At 35.2% G+C, this 17,972-nt stretch overlaps 1 protein-coding gene across 1 annotated transcript; it reads left to right on the top strand.

Moving 5' to 3' along the window:
• The first annotated feature begins 1,795 nt into the window (after nucleotides 1–1,795).
• LOC105777252 (legumin B) lies at nucleotides 1,796–3,892 on the top strand. The gene is made up of 4 exons (XM_012600402.2): nucleotides 1,796–2,151; nucleotides 2,254–2,501; nucleotides 2,587–3,165; nucleotides 3,290–3,892. Exons 1-4 carry the CDS (start codon nucleotides 1,809–1,811, stop codon nucleotides 3,668–3,670), a joined length of 1,551 nt encoding a protein of 516 aa, XP_012455856.1. The 5' UTR covers nucleotides 1,796–1,808; the 3' UTR covers nucleotides 3,671–3,892.
• The last annotated feature ends 14,080 nt before the right edge of the window (nucleotides 3,893–17,972 follow it).

The raw sequence follows: 17,972 nt of genomic DNA, 5'->3' as shown, positions 1-17,972 counted from the left end.
TAGCTTGAGTATGATGATTAGACCAGGTTAGTGGTGTTACATTTAGTGGTATCAAAGCTACGGATTAGTCGATTCTCAGACTGAACGTAGCATGTATCGCATCTAGAAATACATACCACCTTATAACCTGTGATAGTGTGATGCCTCCTAACTCAATTTCATTCTGTTTTTCTTATACCTAAAAGATGTCATTAAACCGAACCGAGCTGTTTCTGATGAAGTAGAAAGTACCAAATCGAGATTAAAATAAAACCCCTACTACAACTCATACTATGTGCGAATTAAAAGTTCTTACAAAATTGGTGCCTTATTAAGCCCTACATTTATTTACTGATTTAAATATATATTTTATTACAAAGATAACCAAATTTAACCCTGAGGCGTGGCCTCTAAATTGAAATTGGCGATGTCTGGCTTGGTCCTTCCACTAAATGTCTAAGACGTTACCTACCCTACGTAGAAGTAGAAAACTTTATAAGTTCATGAGAACTTAGCGATATCCTATACATTGGTTTTCATAGAAGATTTCTTGGAAATTAGGGAACACAAAATCTTAAGCATAGATGAGAAACTCCCTGGAAAGTAAATACATTTTGGAAGTGAATGAGGGGAGGGAAAGTAAAGACTTTTGGGGTAAGGAAGGGGGGATAAAAGATTTGAGGGGCATTTTGATTTTTGAGTGTAAAAGGGGGGAGGGAAAGTAAAAATTTTGAAGAGAAGAGGGGGTAAACCTTTGGTGCAGCAGAAGGAAGAGGGTTGAGGATAGTTTGGTATTCTGTTTTTTCGAATTATTCGAATTTAAAAACTAAATTTGACTTGAACTCGAAATTCGAATAAAAAATTTGAGTTGACTTGATTAACTCAATCTGAATAATTTGAAATTCAAAAAAAAATTTTGATTTTTTTAGTCGAAACAATTTTTACTCAATTCTACTTACAAATCTAATTTTGTTTAACAAATTCCATAAGTGAATTCTTTAAGGTTAATTTAACTTTCATATTATTAAATTATTATATTACGTGGTTACATGTTTTATATAATCATTAAATTACTTTTTAAAATTCAAATAATTAATATTTATTATGCATATATAATAATTGCATTAAAAACAATTTATATTTATAATTAATGTTTTGAAATTTTATTTTTATTTATAATTTAATGTTTATAAATTTTTAATATAATTATATAATATTTAAAATATATTTTTAAAAGTTTAATTTTTCTATAATTTAAATCGGATTTATTTCGGAATTGAGGTGGGATCGATCTTAAACCCCGGCTTAGATCGGTCTTAACATTAAATTATTTCGAGTTCAGATTGTATTTTAGATTGGACTAAAAATTAATAAGAATATGGGCCTCAAAAATGATTTCATATTGGTTAGATCAAACAACTTATACAAATAGATTGGATCGATGTTTTTAAATATTTAAAATTTTAATAATATTTTTTAATCGATAAAAGAATCAACGAACCAATAATGACTAATCTAACCGATAGTCGGATGGATTTCAACACCGATGTGATCTAAAAAATATTGTATAAAACTATTTAAGGAAAAAACTCAAAACAGGTGAACCTGAGCACGGTTGAGGCCCCAGCAGATGAAGAGCACGTTGCGGAGAGAAAGAAAATATGTGTAAACCACTGAGGCCATCCTCAGCCATGCAAGCACACGTCAAGACATATTCACATGCATGTAAACCCAAACACACTCACTCAACCCCTTCGCCACGTCCCCCATTTTTTTCTCTATAAATACCACCTCAAGTCACCTCCCTTCTTCACCAAATAAATTTTCTAATGGCTTACACTTCTTTGCTTTCTTTTAGCGTTTGCTTGCTTGTTCTCTTCCATGGCTGCTTTGCTCAGATAGATCTCGTCACTAACCATCACCAGGATCAACCTTGGGGGCAGCCTCAGCAACCTCAGCCACGTCACCAATCCCAATGCCAACTCCAGAACTTGAATGCTCTTCAGCCTAAGCACCGGTTTAGGTCAGAGGCTGGTGAAACTGAGTTCTGGGACCAAAATGAGGATCAATTCCAGTGTGCTGGTGTTGCTTTCCTACGTCATAAGATCCAGCGCAAAGGACTTTTATTGCCTTCATTTACCAGTGCTCCTATGCTTTTCTATGTTGAACAAGGTCTTCTAACACTATACAATTCTCTCTCTGCAGCTTCAATGTATGTAGGACCGTAGTATTGATATTGCTGCTGACATTGCTTTTGGTTTTCAAAATATACAGGGGAGGGTATTCATGGGGCGGTCTTCCCAGGTTGTCCCGAGACATATCAATCACAGTCGCAACAAAGTATACAAGATAGGCCACAAAGAGATCAGCACCAAAAGCTCAGACGGTTGAAGGAGGGTGATGTGGTTGCCTTGCCTGCTGGAGTGGCTCACTGGATTTTCAACAATGGGCGGTCTCAACTTGTGTTGGTCGCACTTGTTGATGTTGGCAATGATGCCAACCAGCTCGATGAGAACTTCAGGGTGAGAAAATCAAATAATGGCACTACCATAAACATTTAATAGAAATTGTTTTTCCGGTTAACTGATTTTTTGGTGGGTTTAATAGAAATTCTTCCTTGCTGGTAATCCACAAGGAGGTGTGGTAACAGGAGGTCAAAGCAGAGACCGAAACCAAAGGCAAAGCAGAACCCAGAGAGGGGAACGGGAGGAGGAAGAGTCGCAAGAGAGCGGCGGAAACAATGTGCTCAGTGGCTTTCGCGACAATCTCCTGGCGCAGGCTTTCGGAATTGATACCAGGCTAGCAAGGAAGCTACAAAACGAAAGAGATAACAGGGGAGCCATTGTTAGAATGGAGCATGGATTTGAGTGGCCCGAGGAAGGGCAGAGGCGACAAGGACGTGAAGAGGAGGGAGAAGAAGAAAGAGAACCGAAATGGCAGAGGCGACAAGAAAGTCAAGAAGAGGGATCTGAGGAAGAAGAAAGAGAAGAACGAGGAAGAGGAAGGAGAAGGTCAGGAAACGGCTTAGAAGAAACATTCTGCTCAATGAGACTGAAACACAGGACCCCTGCTTCCTCTGCTGATGTTTTCAACCCACGAGGTGGTCGCATCACCACAGTTAACAGTTTCAATCTTCCCATTCTCCAATACCTCCAACTCAGCGCCGAGAGGGGAGTCCTTTACAATGTACGTATTTTGCACTTTGGACTGACTCACATTTTACGTTACTTGTATTATTTGATTCTATTAGACTCTCTTACAGTGGTATCTAATATATGTATATTATGATGCTTTAATTTGGGTGTAACAGAATGCTATCTACGCTCCTCACTGGAACATGAATGCCCACAGCATTGTTTACATCACAAGGGGAAATGGAAGGATTCAAATTGTGTCGGAAAATGGAGAGGCGATATTCGATGAGCAGGTTGAGAGGGGTCAGGTCATAACCGTACCCCAGAATCATGCAGTGGTGAAAAAAGCAGGAAGGCGAGGGTTTGAATGGATAGCATTCAAGACAAATGCCAATGCCAAGATTAGTCAGATTGCTGGACGTGTCTCCATTATGCGAGGATTGCCGGTGGACGTGCTGGCCAACTCCTTTGGTATATCCCGGGAGGAGGCCATGAGGTTGAAGCATAACAGACAGGAGGTGTCGGTTTTTAGCCCAAGGCAAGGCTCGCAACAGTAGATCAAACAACTAATCTAGGTGTACGTACGTACGTAATTGCATCAACAATAAAACCCAGATCCCAATATCTGGATTCGGAATAAATATATATATAAATAAAATAAAACATGGCCTTAACAGCATGCAACTTTAGTTTCTACTCTACAACTTGCATGTATTTATATATGTGCGGGAGCAATGTTTTGTAATCCAGCTAAATTAAATAAAAGTAATAGTAAACAAGGTTTTCTTCTTTATTTTATTTTATTTTACTTTACTTTAACCTACATAAAACTAAACTATGAAACTACTTAATGGTGTCAATATTATCAACATAAAACTAAATTGTAATTTAAATGAGATTGCGTGGATCTAATTAAGTTTTCGTACTCACAACATAATATTTTATTCAACATAATATTAACATAATATTGAATTAAATTATGCTCAATATAATATTTAACCAAATTTTTATACCTACGACATTATATTTTCTTTGAACTTAGTATTCTGTTATTTCTGTTACTTCTGTTATTCTGTTGAGAATGTGTAATATTTAAAATTATTTGAAATAAGTTTAATACACATAACAATCAATAAAAGAGACTACACCATTACTTTATATACAATTATTATAGAAAAATCAAACAAAACTATATAGCAATCAATTATGAATATTTCACAACCTATATCAAAATTAATTAATAGTTAAAAGATTATTGGAAAAGCTTTTGATTGGTATTTTAAAATAGTTGTGTTTCATCTAACAGTTAGAATAGAAACGAATAGAAATGTTAGATACAAAGTAATGTGATGAGCAAAGTAAGGAGAGAATTAACACACGATACTTGCTAGAATAGTTTGGACACAATGGTCTTACATTTACAAAGCCTCATCTAGTGAATGATTTTATTCCACAATCCTCCAGATCACCTATTCGCTTAAGCTCAATCTACCCTTATACAAAGAAACAAAGAAGTAATTGCAGCCCCAATACCGACCCCAATTGTCATAAATCACTCACCAAAATATCTCACAATACAACCAATAAACCTCTCAAAATAATACTGATATGTTGTAATTTGATATGACAAATTAGGCCTTTCCAGTATACTTGAGGTGCTTGTTTTCAAGCATAGTAGCGTCTTTTCCATGTTCTTTTTTGTAGTTTTTAGGTTTTGAGTTAATAAGTTTAAATGCCTCGTTTTTACTTGTTTTGGAGACCCAAATTGGTTAATAGTGCCATTGGGGGCCCTAACATATGATTGGGTATTGTAGGAACGTGTTAGGTAAATTGAATAAAGCATCGATCACTGTTTATGTTGATGATAAAGACAACTCCTTTCCACACACATGGAATGTTGTCAACGTTGTCCAATTCAGATGGGGATAGAACTCTCGGAAAATGTCTTCATTCGGAGGAGACCGAATATCATAAAATAATTTTCATCCTAGTTTCTTGATAATTTCCTGAATGAGTGTCGATACATCATACTCATTGGCAAGTTGGAAACCCTTATTCGAGAACATGGGTTTTTTCTTCAATTTTCTGATATATCTTGCCTTTATGCTCGGAGTTCAAAACTAGTGATGGATTTCATCAGCTTGAATACTTGAATTTTCCCTCTTTCAAAACATCTTTTTCCTCAAAGAGACAAACATAAAACCACTTTATTAGAAAAGATAATCCCAATTACCTTAGAGACGGACAAGGTGCAGCTACAAGGGATTGTTGAATGGTTAAGGGAAACAACTGTGGATCGCCAAGGGACTCTCGTGGGTTGTCGATGCTTTGGAGGCTATTTTCGTTGTTGTCGAGTGCATGCAGGCTTGCTGTCTTGGTGGTGCGCAAAGGAACGACGGGTCGCACAAGGGCATGCTTCCTTGTGGTCGCACAAGGGCATGCGATTGGTACGTTACGGGGTGCGATGGGCACGCGAGGGTTGCGACTAGTAGTCGTTTGTAGTGTGAACGATGTGGGCAGCGTACACGTGGGGTGATAGTAAGAAGAAGCAATAGTGGTTGGGAAAAAAAATGAAGAAAATGAAAAATAGAAAAATAAAAATAGAAAAATTTAAAAATAACATTATCCGGGCATAAAAATTTCACGGATCGATTAAAGTGAACGAGGTGTTTTTCGCTCAACTTCACAGTCCAATAATGTTTCAGCCATTGACCACCTGAAACTTAGCTCCCTTATTGTCTCGTAGCTCGCCTACTCCGTACAGGAAAACCTGATTTATAGCGAAAGGTCCTAACTGTCCATCGAGATTTGAGTTTACCTGGGAAGAGTTTTGACCAACTCTAGACGGACCAACATACAGAGTAAGAATCTTGCACAAAATATATGAAATAAGAAGAGTTTGCAAGTATACGGGTCAGGTTATAATATAGTTACAACGAAGGAGGTAAGTACTCCAAGGATCGTACTTAAGAAAGGCTAACAGTAAATTAATTTAACCTAAGAACAAATAGATCTAATTAGTAATTTAAATAAATGATTGTATGATAAAATATAAAAGAAAATATTTTAGATTTTTAAGAATAAAATAGAAAGAATAAAAAACCTAAATATAAAGAGCTTCGAAAAACTTAATTTATAGACTTCAATAAATTCTAGGCATGGGTGATTAGCTTGCTTTGGTGGTCATAATTAACTCCTATTTCAGGTTTCAACTCAATCAAGTAGGCATTACCCTAGCAGAACCTCTTGATCTTCCACTAAACTAATGAGTTGGCAAAAACTACTTATCTTTTGACCTTACAGTCCAGACCAATTTGGGGCTAAAGTGTTTACAGATAGGCTATACTAATTTTGGGTTAATTCCCACCTAAATGACTTTCTAGTGTTGTCAAGCCTAGCATTTAAGTTCTTCCTCTCTCAAATAGTTGATCTACTAAGAAAACCTTACATAAGAATCAATTAATCACACCTCCACTCGCTAATCCCCCATAAGAGGATTAGTTCTTCATGAATCTCATGAACATAGTAAACTTGAATATAAAGATAAACATAAACAAAAAATCAAGAATAGAGTTTAGAGAATCCTATTTGTATTTGATAGATGAAGTAAAGAACATCCACTAGCGTTTGATTGTGTTTACAAACCACGTTCTCTAAAGAATACAAAGAGAAAAAGAACTAAAACTAAACCTAAGCCTAAAACTAAGAACTGAAATTATAAGGAAAAACATAAAATCTGAAAAGTCGTACATAACAAGTACTAAATGAGCTTCTTTATAGAGTTAGGGTTGTCGTCATCCGCAACCCTAGGTTAGTTGATGCTCTCATGTTAAATATTTGATTGTGCAGACCAAAACTCCCCTGGCTCATAAATATCTCCCGTACAGGATTGATGTTGCGACACTCTAGTCCTTGTGTCGTGACATCAAAGGCAGTATGCTAAGGTTCAGGGTTTCTTCAAGGGTGTGTTGCGACATCCCATAGTTGTGTTGTGATACCAAAGGCAGTCTCAATATTCTTGTATTCTACTCCCTATGTTGGGATATCAAACTTCTCGTGTTGTAACTGATCTTCTGAAATTCGGTGTAGCAGATTAAACAAGTTTTCATACTTAAGGAGCCTGAATACAAGCATTTTCATTATATTTTAGTTAAATTTCTTTAGTTTTACTTACATTCAATAAATGTACAAATTGAATCTTTTATTAACCCTAAGGGCTGAATGAAGTCTAAGGGAGAGCTAACGTACTTTGTGAGTGTGCAGGACACCATCATAAGGACTTTTAGGACGATAGTAGATGCTATGCCACAACACGAAAAGATAGATGTCGTAACATAAGGAACAAAATGAACAAAACCCAAGTCTACCTTTGATGTCACGACACAGGCTGAGGGTGTCGCAACATACCCCTGAAGATGGCTACAAAGGAGCATAATGGTTGCTATGTCGCAACACAGGTCCTAGTGTGTCCGGCATCGACTCTGTAATGAAATCTAAATATGAAGCAAAGGCATTTTGGTTTGTACAATCAAAATTTTAAGCTCGAGAACGTCAGCTAACTAAGGGTTCAGGACGATGGCCACCTGAAGGCTATAAATAGGTTTATTTGTCACTTGTTATGGACACCTTTTTCATTAACCTAGTTTATTTTCTTTAGATTTAGTTTTGTTTTCTTAGAGTTCTTGTTTTTAGTTTATTTTGTTCGTTTTTTTATTTCAAGAGATTTGGATTGTGGAATCATTCAACTATTTGGATTTGCACTTAATACCAATACAATCAGGCTCTTTCATTTACTCTATCTTGTCGATTTAATTAGCATGCTTTCTCTTTACATTGAGTATATATTTTTATAAACACCATAAGGAACTAATCCTTCTATAGGGGATTAGCAAGTGAAGGTATGATCTGTTAACTATTTTGTAGGGTTACTCAGATTAGCTATTTGGAAAAGGAAGAATGTGAAACAAACCCTAGACTTGACAACTTCCAAAAGTCATCAAGATGGAAATTAACCCAAAATTAGTATTGTCCATTTGTGAACACCTTAACCCCAAACTAGTCTTGACTGTGAGGTTGGAAGATAAGTAGTTCTTGTTGACTCGTTATGTTAGTTGAAAATTGAAAGACCCTGGTAATGTAGTGACTAGTTGATTGATGAGGAACTCGAAGTGATAGTTGATGGAAATTACCGAAGCGAGCTAAATACCCATAATCAGATATGATTTATTCTTCATTTTTAATCTCTTGAATTCTATCTTTTTATGTTGTTTTATTTTTATTATCATGAAAACCCCAAAAATCTTTTATTTTATATTCTTCGTACTACAACTAAATTTAAAAGTACTAATTAGATCTTTAGTGTTCAGGTTAGAATTGATCTAGCACTCCCCTTCTTTAGGTACGACACTCAGAGTACTCACCCACTCTATTGTTAAACTATATTACCACTAGATCCGTATACTTGCGGATACTTGTAACCCCTAGACTCGGCCTAGACTTTATGGCCGAATCTTGAAGATCACATTAGCCATGACAATGGCATAGTAAAATATTTAGAAGTTTTTCACTTTAAAATTTCCATGCAAAATCACTTTTAATTCTTGTTTTATGTAAAACCAAACTTAGTTGATATCTTATTTTTTGAAAAACTTAAGTATTGTGATTGTTCATTGAAAACGTTGTAATTTATCTAAGACATTGCCGTAGAAAATTTTCTAAATCGAAATTCATTATTTATTTTGAAGACGTGAATTAATCATAAAACTAGTAAAATAGTAGTCTCATAAATAGATGTGTCAAAATTTGAAAACATAATATTGAGTTTTGGAAATCATCCTTATTAAGCTTAAGTTTCTTCATAAATATGAAAATCCATCGTAAATTATGATTTTCTCAAACCATTTAAACGGTAGTTTTTAAATCCAAATCATGCACAAAAATTACCAAATCAAATCCAAGTCTCAAAACATAAAAAAAAGACAAACCAAAGTTCCCAAAATTAAAGTTCATAGTGAATAAACACACCTCGACATATCAAATATCATTATTAATATTTTTTTTTTGAAAAACAACCGAGAGTGCCTCCATAATCAAACCCATCCTAACCTCAATTATTTGAAAATCAGAATTTAAAGGGGTGAGCTTTAAAAGAACTCAGTGTGGATTTCTAATAATAATAATCACAGACTAACTCATACCAACATGATTTATTAAACATACCATAAAATATAAATTATTCATTCATAGAATCAGGTACGGTAAAAAGCATAACGACAATGTTAATGTAACACTTTTCAAGAAAACAATATAGATTTTGAAAATAGATCCTACCCAACTCCACTACACACCAACGAGAGTTTTCCCAGAACTGATCCATGCAATATCACACCAATAATGTGGTCTAGTAATGCAATCGTACTGCTAGAAACAGAATAATGTTGTTGAACCACCAGATATTTGCAAATTTACTGCCAGATACTTCCTCCATGCATTTTTCATGCTTTACATGCGGATCAGAATATCAAAATATGGCATGCTCAGCATGCGAATCAGATCTCATATTTTTACACATATTTTCACTACGGCATGCTTAATCATGCAAATCAGAATATCATTGTAGGGCATACTCAATCATGCAAATCCATAGATCAGATTTAGTAACATATATCATTTTCATATGACCAGAATATCATATTTTTATGAGCCATAAATCACATGACATGAGTGATGGAAATCACATAATAACATATATCATAGAATCATCCAATAAACCAATCACATCATAGATCTCAGAGTTTCGAAATTTTACTTATTTGATATCCTCATTGGTTTTTACTGATATTTATGTATACACTTGTATTTACACATACTTATATTTCAAGAATCATATAATAAAAAATAGTAAATTTAAAATATCACTATTATTTATTATTTAATCAATATTATTAATTATTATGAAGAATATGTCCCCACACCTTAGATCCGATTGAATAGATCTCGATTCCACTTTGAAAGGGACGAATCTGATTTCTTGAGTCACTATGTTTAATAAAATATATGTGTTAGTATTGATCTAATGAATAAATAACAATCCCTTAACTAAAACAACACTGATTCAGCACTACTTATGCAAAAAGGTTGTCAATTATCACCCTTTCTACAGTTGATGCGTGAATTTCGATATTTTTTAATACTCTTCAATAATGCATGAAATCGAATAGTTAGAACCTTGTTAAATTGAAAATAATATTACAAAAGTGTAAGGAGAACAATAGTATTTCAAACTTATGATTAAACGGAGAGTAAAAGGCTCGGCAACAAAATCCTGAAAAGTCCATTAAAGAGGGGGATTAGGCACTATAAACGAAAATTAGAAGAGTTTAGAGATAATAATAATACAAAAGATGACCTTTAATATTTAAAAATCAGATTCAAGAGTTTTCTAGAGGATTTTTGAAAAGAGGAGAAGAAAATAAGAAAAAATCAGCACTGGCCGACAGCACCAGTGCGGCGACGATGGTGGAGGTAGGGAGGTGGTGTGGCAACCGTGTATGGCAGAGGATGGGAAGAGATTAGAAGAGAATTGGCTTCAAAAGTGTAAAAAAAGGAAGAAAAAATTGAAAACCAGTGGAGGAAAGATGGTGAATAGAAAAAGTGGGGAGGAGAGGAAGAAATGGGAGTACCAAAATAAAAAATAGGGTTATAGGAGTGCTAGGGCCGACCATGAGTAGTCAAAGGCTTACTTTGGGTAGGTTTAGTGACAAAGAGAGTGAAAAGTGGATCATGGGGAGAAAGGAAAGTGAAAAGGGGGTTTTGGAGGAAAGTTTGACTCAAATAAAAGGAAAGAGAATCTCCCCCTTTATGGAAAGACTTGGACGACAAGAGGGAGTATTGACCTTCTAGAATTGTCAAAATTTGTGGCTAGGATGAGAAATATAAATCAATTAGAGTGTAGGGGGGTTCAAACATGGGACCTCTAGGATTTTATTAACACCCTTAACCACTTATCTACAAATTACCTTGTGATACAAACTTGCGCAATTGAATAAATAAAATCTAGGGCCTCACAACTCTGCCCCCTTAAAAAATTTTATCCTCGAAATTTACCTGATCCAAAAAAGTGATGGTATTGACGGCACATCATCTATTCGAGTTCCCAAGTGGCTTCACTCTCACTGTGATTCTGCCACAAGACTTTCACTAGAGGAATCTACTTCGTCCACAGTTTCTTGACCTCGCGGTCCAAGATTTGTAATGGCTTTTTCTCATAAGACAAATTGGGTCTCACCTCGACTACTTCAATCGGAATCACATGTGAAGGATCAGAATGATATCGCCTCAACATAGAAACATGGAATGTAACACCCTTTACCCGAGACCATTGCCGGAGTCGAGCACGAGGCGTTACCTGACTTAACTTACTAATTCAAAGCATAAAAATTTACTTTTAAAATTAATTCGCTCATGTTTAATCAATATGTCCCTAAAAAGAGCCCTCGAGACCTTAAAACATGTAACAGAAATGGTTCGGGTCCAAACCGGGAACATTAAGAATTTTTCGAATACTTAAACAAATCAAAATAATTTATTTCACTACTCACAATAAAACTGTCCAGTTGCATAATAGTCACTAATTAAATTATAACTTAGTTAAAAAACTCAAAATTTAGATCTATAAATTTTTACTGAAACAAGACTCATATATCTTCTTATCATAAAATTTCCAAAATTTTTGGATTAGTCAAATTGTACAGTGTATTCGTTAAAGTCTCCCTTATATCACTGTCCGATGGTTCTGACCTCTATTCACTAAAAATCAATTATCTCATTGTACGGACTTTATATGGTGCATTCGCTTGTTTCTATTGAAAACAGACTCACTAAGGAATCTAGAAATATAAATTATGACTCATAATTCTTTCTATAAAATTTTTAATTATTTTATAAATTTAGAATAGGAAACTTCAAAAACCATTCTGACCCTATCTCACTTAAATAGAAATATTACAAAATATAAAATTCCTTTGCCTACACCATTTCTTTCATGTGAAAATAGACTCGATAAGGTTTAATTCTATATCTTATTCACGCTCTAATTTTATTTCTACTACCCTTGGTGATTTTTCAAAATCACGTCAATGCTGTTGTCCAAAAATTGTTCCATTGCAAATTTTTTACTCTTTTATAATTTCTTTGTATTAACTATCATTTAGGCATATATAACACCAAAACATGTTCTTGAATAACCATTTCAATAGCTAATCATTATCAAATATTTACATGCTATTCATTAGCCATATCATAAGGACATACACAGAATGATTAAGTCCTTATACATGCCATAACTTAAAATGTTTTGAACAATAAAATACCGAGATGGTCTGTTGATAGTGTGAAACGATCTCCGATGTCCTTACGATCCTCGATTTGGCTTGGCAATACTATAAAAAGAAGGAAAAGGAAGGGAGTAAGTGTAAAGCTTAGTAAGTTTACAAGCAAATAAATAACAACATTTATCATAAATAATTATACTCATAAACCATTATCAAGTATCATGGTCTTTGCTTCTTCTTCACTTACTCTCTTACTTGTTTACTTACTTGCTTACTTAAATAACTCATGATTATTACTTCTCCTCCCTTACTGAAATTTCTTTCTCAACTGATAACTGAAATACTCTTAACCCTTGTAACTCACCTAAATCTATTTATTATGCTTTTACATGAACTTTCATGTAACATAGTCTATTTACCAGCTGGTTGAACCACTTGGAATACTAAAGATACTCGGGTCTCCTGTCTGATAATAACATGTCAAAGCCATGTCCCAGACATGGTCTTACATGAGATGTTTCTTGTATTGCAAAAGTCATATCCCAGATATGGTCTTACATGAGAGTTCTCATATTGGTACCCATGCCATGTCCTAGACATAGTCTTACAAGGGACCTCTCATCTCGGTGCCAACGCCATGTCCCAGACATGGTCTTATGTGAGACCTCTCATCTCAATGCCAACGCCATGTCCCAGACATGGTCTTATGTGGGACCTCTCATAACCTCAATAATACCAATGCCATGTCCGAGACATGGTCTTACATGGGATCTCAACCCCTTAATGTCATGACATTTGTATCCGATACATTCCTAATGTTTCAACAGGACTTTTTAACATTGATTCTCTATCATCTCATACTTGAATCAACATTAAATAATTTCATAAAATAAGTACATAATTGCTGGAAAATAACAACATTAATAATAATTATTGAAAATTGCATTTATTTATTGTAAACTTACCTCGGTACAAAATACGATCAAATCTAGCAACTTAGTCCTCAACCTTTCTCTTTCCCTAGTCTAATTTTGGATTTCGTTCCTCTTGATCTATAATAGCAAATTTAGCTTATTTAAGACTCACACTCATCAAAACAGTCCTTGACTCAAAATTTGGAAAAATTATGATTTTGCCCCTAAACTTTTACATATTTATACTTTTGCCCCAAAGCTCGGAAATTAAACTTCATCCCTTATTCTTATGTTTTATGACATGCTGAACATCTTTCCCTTCTATGGTAACATCAAATTCCCAGTCTAACATTTACTTATGAACATTAGGAATTTTTACAAATTATGTCGTTTTACTCGTCTTCACTTAAAATTGCCTAGCAAAAGTTGTTTAACATGATTTCAAGCTTAATATTCTACCATAAAACATCAAAATAAATATATTTCACCTATGGGTATTTTTCCAAATATGAACCCTAACATGAATTAATGGTAGAATAAGCTAAATCGAGCTAAGAGGACTTCAAAAACATAAAAAAAACATTAAAAACGGGGCTTAAATGCACTTATTATGAGCTTGAGAAAGTGAAGAAACCCTATCTATGGTGTCCCTTGAAGTTTCGGCCCTATGGAAGAAGATGAGCACATTTTGCCATCTTTTTCCCTTTTAATTCTTTTTATTACCAAATGACTAAAATGTCCTTCATTAAAACTTTAGTTATTTTTATCTATGCATGCCCATTTTTGTCCATGAAAATCTAATGGTCTAATTACCATTTAAGGACCTCTACTTCAATTATGCACTTCAATTAAATCCTTTATCATCTGAAGCTTATATTTACCCACTTTTGCAATTACACCCTAATATGCAATTCAAACATGCAATCGTTGAAATTTCTTATCAGTATTCTAACACATGCATCCAATCAATCGGTAAATCATAAAAATTAATCACAATAAAATTTTCTATCTCGGATTCGTGGTTTCACAACCACTGTTCTGCTTAGGCCCTATTTCGGGATGTTACATTTCTCCCCCTTTAGGGATTTTCGTCCTCAAAAATCTTACCTGTGAAGAGATTTGGTTACTATTTTTGCATAGCCTCTTCGGGCTCCCATGTAGCCTCATCTACCCCATGCTTATTCCATAATACTTTCATAAGTGCAACACTTTTGTTCCTTAGTTGCTTGGCCTCTCGAGCTAGAATCTTTACTGGTTCTTCATCGTAAGTCATGTCTGGCTGAATCTCAACATCTGTCTGAGAAATCATATGTGACAGATCTGAATGATAACGGCGTAATATAGACACATGGAATACATCATGAATCTTCTCTAAGTCAGTCGACAAAGCTAACTAATATGCTAAGGGCCCAATTCTTTTAGTCACCTTCAACGGTCCAATAAAATGTGGACTTAGTTTGCCTTTCTTGCCATATCTAAGAAGTTTCTTCCACGGGGATACTTTCAAAAATACCCTGTCACCAACCTGAAACTCAATCTCTTTTCTTTTCAAATTTGCATAGGATTTCTGTCTATCTGAAGCTGCTTTCAAGTAATCTCTAATGACTTCTATTTTCTTTTCTGTTTCTTTGACTAGATCAATCCTGTAAATCTGATTTTCCTTAAGCTCTGTCCAATACAAAGGCATACGACACTTACGTCCATACAAAGCTTCATAAGGTGCCATCTTCAAACTTGACTGATAACTATTATTATAGGCAAACTCTACCAAAGACAAATATTTCTCCCAACTACCTTGAAATTCTAAAACACAACATCTGAGCATATCCTCAAGTATTTGAATAACTCTCTCTGATTGACCATCGGTCTGATGATGGAAAGTTGTACTAAAACTCAACTTTGTGCCCAAAGCTTCCTGTAATTTCTTCCAAAACTGCAAAGTAAATCTCAGATCTCTATCTGAGATAATCAATAATGGTACTCCACGTAGTCTGACTATCTCTGAAATATACAACTTGGCTAACTTGTCAAGTGAATAATCTATACGAATTGGGATAAAATGAGCCGACTTCGTTAGCTTATCAATCACAACCCATACTGCATCTTTCTTTCTCGGTGTCAACGGTAACCCTGTCACAAAATCTATGGTAACTCGGTCTCAATTGCACTCAAGAACTAACACAGTCTGCAATAAACCTGAAGGTACCTGATGTTTGGCCTTTACCTGCTGACAAATCAAGCATCTAGAAACAAATTTTGAAATATCTCATTTCATTCCTGCCCACCAGTATGTTTTCTTCAAATCATTATACATTTTTGTACTACCTGGGTGAATAGACAAAGAACTGCTATGTGCTTCCTGTAAGATCTTTCGAATAAGCTCATCATTCTTCGGTACACATATCTGATTTCTAAACATCAAACAACAAACAGAACCGATTTGAAAATTAGACTCAACACCTGACTCACACAGAGCTTTTTTAGCTTGCAACTCATTGTCATCTTTCTGAGCTTTACAGATTTCTTCAAGAAACATCGGTTTAGCTCTCAACTCAGCTAAAATAGAACAGTCATCGGATAAAGCCAAACTAGTATTCAAAGCTCTCAATGTAAATAAGGACTTTCTACTCAAGGCATCAGCAACAACGTTTGCCTTACCCGGGTGATAGTCGATCACTAACTCATAATCTTTAATCAACTCTAGCCATCTTCTTTGCCTCAAGTTCAAATCTTTCTGGGTCATCAAGTATTCCAAACTTTTTTGGCCAGTGAATATTCAGCACTTCTGACCGTACAAGTAATGTCTCTAGATATTCAACGCAAATACAATGGCAGCTAGCTCTAAATCGTGCGTCGGGTAGTTTTCTCATGTGGCTTTAACTATCTGGAAGCATATGCTATTACTTTACCTTCCTGCATAAGTACACAACCCAATCCATTTAAGGATGCATCACTATAAATCACAAATTCTTTACCCAGTTCTGGCTGTACTAAAACAGGAGCTTCAGTCAACAATGCCTTTAACTTGTCAAAACTCTGCTAGAACTTCTCGGTCCATTCAAACTTGACATCTTTCTGTAACAACCTTGTTAACAGGGTAGGTATGACGGAAAATCCCTTTACATAATAACCAGCTAATCCAAGAAAACTTCTAACTTCTGACACATTTCTGGGTGGTTTTCACACAACAGCTGCTGAAATTTTACTTGGATGAATTTTAATACCATCACCTGAGACAATGTGTCCAAGGAATCCAACTTCTCGAAGCTAGAACTCACTTTTGCTAAACTTGGCATACAACTGATTATCTCTCAAAATCTGTAAAACTATTCTCAAATGTTCGACATTTTCAATCTAATCAGGAGAGTAAATCAGAATATCATCAATAAACACAACTACAAACTTTTCCAAGTACAGTCGAAAGATTCGATTCATTAAATCCATGAATATGGCAAGAGCATTAGTCAAGCCAAATGGCATCACAGGAAACTCATAGTGACCATACCTAGTCTGGAAAGAAGTCTCCGAAACATCTGACTCTTTAACCCGTAATTGATAGTAACCAGATCTCAACTCTATCTTAGAGAACACAGTGGCTCCCTTCAATTGGTCAAACAGATCATCAATTTTAGGCAGTGGATATTTATTCTTTATTGTTACTTTGTTAAGCTGTCGATAATATATACACAACCTCATCGATCCGTCTTTCTTTTAACAAAAAGCACTGATGCGCCCCACAGAGAACAACTAGGCCTTGCAAAACCTTTATTAATTCCTGCAATTGAGCCTTCAATTCTTTCAATTCCAACGGGTCCATTCTATAAAGAACAATAGAAATAGGAGTGGTACCTGGAACCAACTCAATACCAAACTCAACTTCTTTAATAGGAGGCAAACCTGGCAATTCTTCCGGAAACAGGTCGAAAAAATCACAAACTACTGGCACTAATTCAATTTTCAACTCTAGTTCTTTAGTATTCAATACAAAAGCAAGATAAGCTTCATACCTTTTTCTCAAACATTTCTGAGTAGACATAACAGAAATCATGGCAAGAGAACTATCTGACTCATCTGAATTAACCCGGATAATATCACCATTTTTGCATTTCAACTCAATGTATTTCTTTTCGCAATTCACTATCACATCATGGGCAATCAACCAATCCATACCAAGAATCACATTAAACTCGTCAAATGGCAATAGCATAAGATCGGCCGAAAAACATTGACATTTAATCATTAAAGGGCAATTTTTACATACTTTGTTTACTTACACATACCGGCCTAATGGATTCGATACTTTAATCACAAATTTGGTAGATTCTATGGGCATGTTCATATTAGGCACCAGTCTCAAGCAAATATAGGAATGGGTCGAACCTGGATCAATCAAAGCAATAATACTAGTATCATAGAGAGAAAATGTACCCGTAATCACATTAGGGGAGGATGCCTCTTCGCGAGCGTGAATAGCATAAGTCCTTGCGGGTGCTCTAGCATCTGGTCTAGCTGCTGAGTCTCTAGACGTACCCTTGTTACTTGCTCCAACTCCCAGATTCCTCTGTGGTCTGCCTCTAGTGGGAGCATTTCCTGATCTTGTACTCGGTATTACT

This window comes from Gossypium raimondii, chromosome 10 (assembly GCF_025698545.1).
Source record: "Gossypium raimondii isolate GPD5lz chromosome 10, ASM2569854v1, whole genome shotgun sequence".
Lineage (NCBI taxonomy): Eukaryota > Viridiplantae > Streptophyta > Magnoliopsida > Malvales > Malvaceae > Gossypium > Gossypium raimondii.
This window is presented reverse-complemented; position numbering and strand designations above follow the sequence as displayed.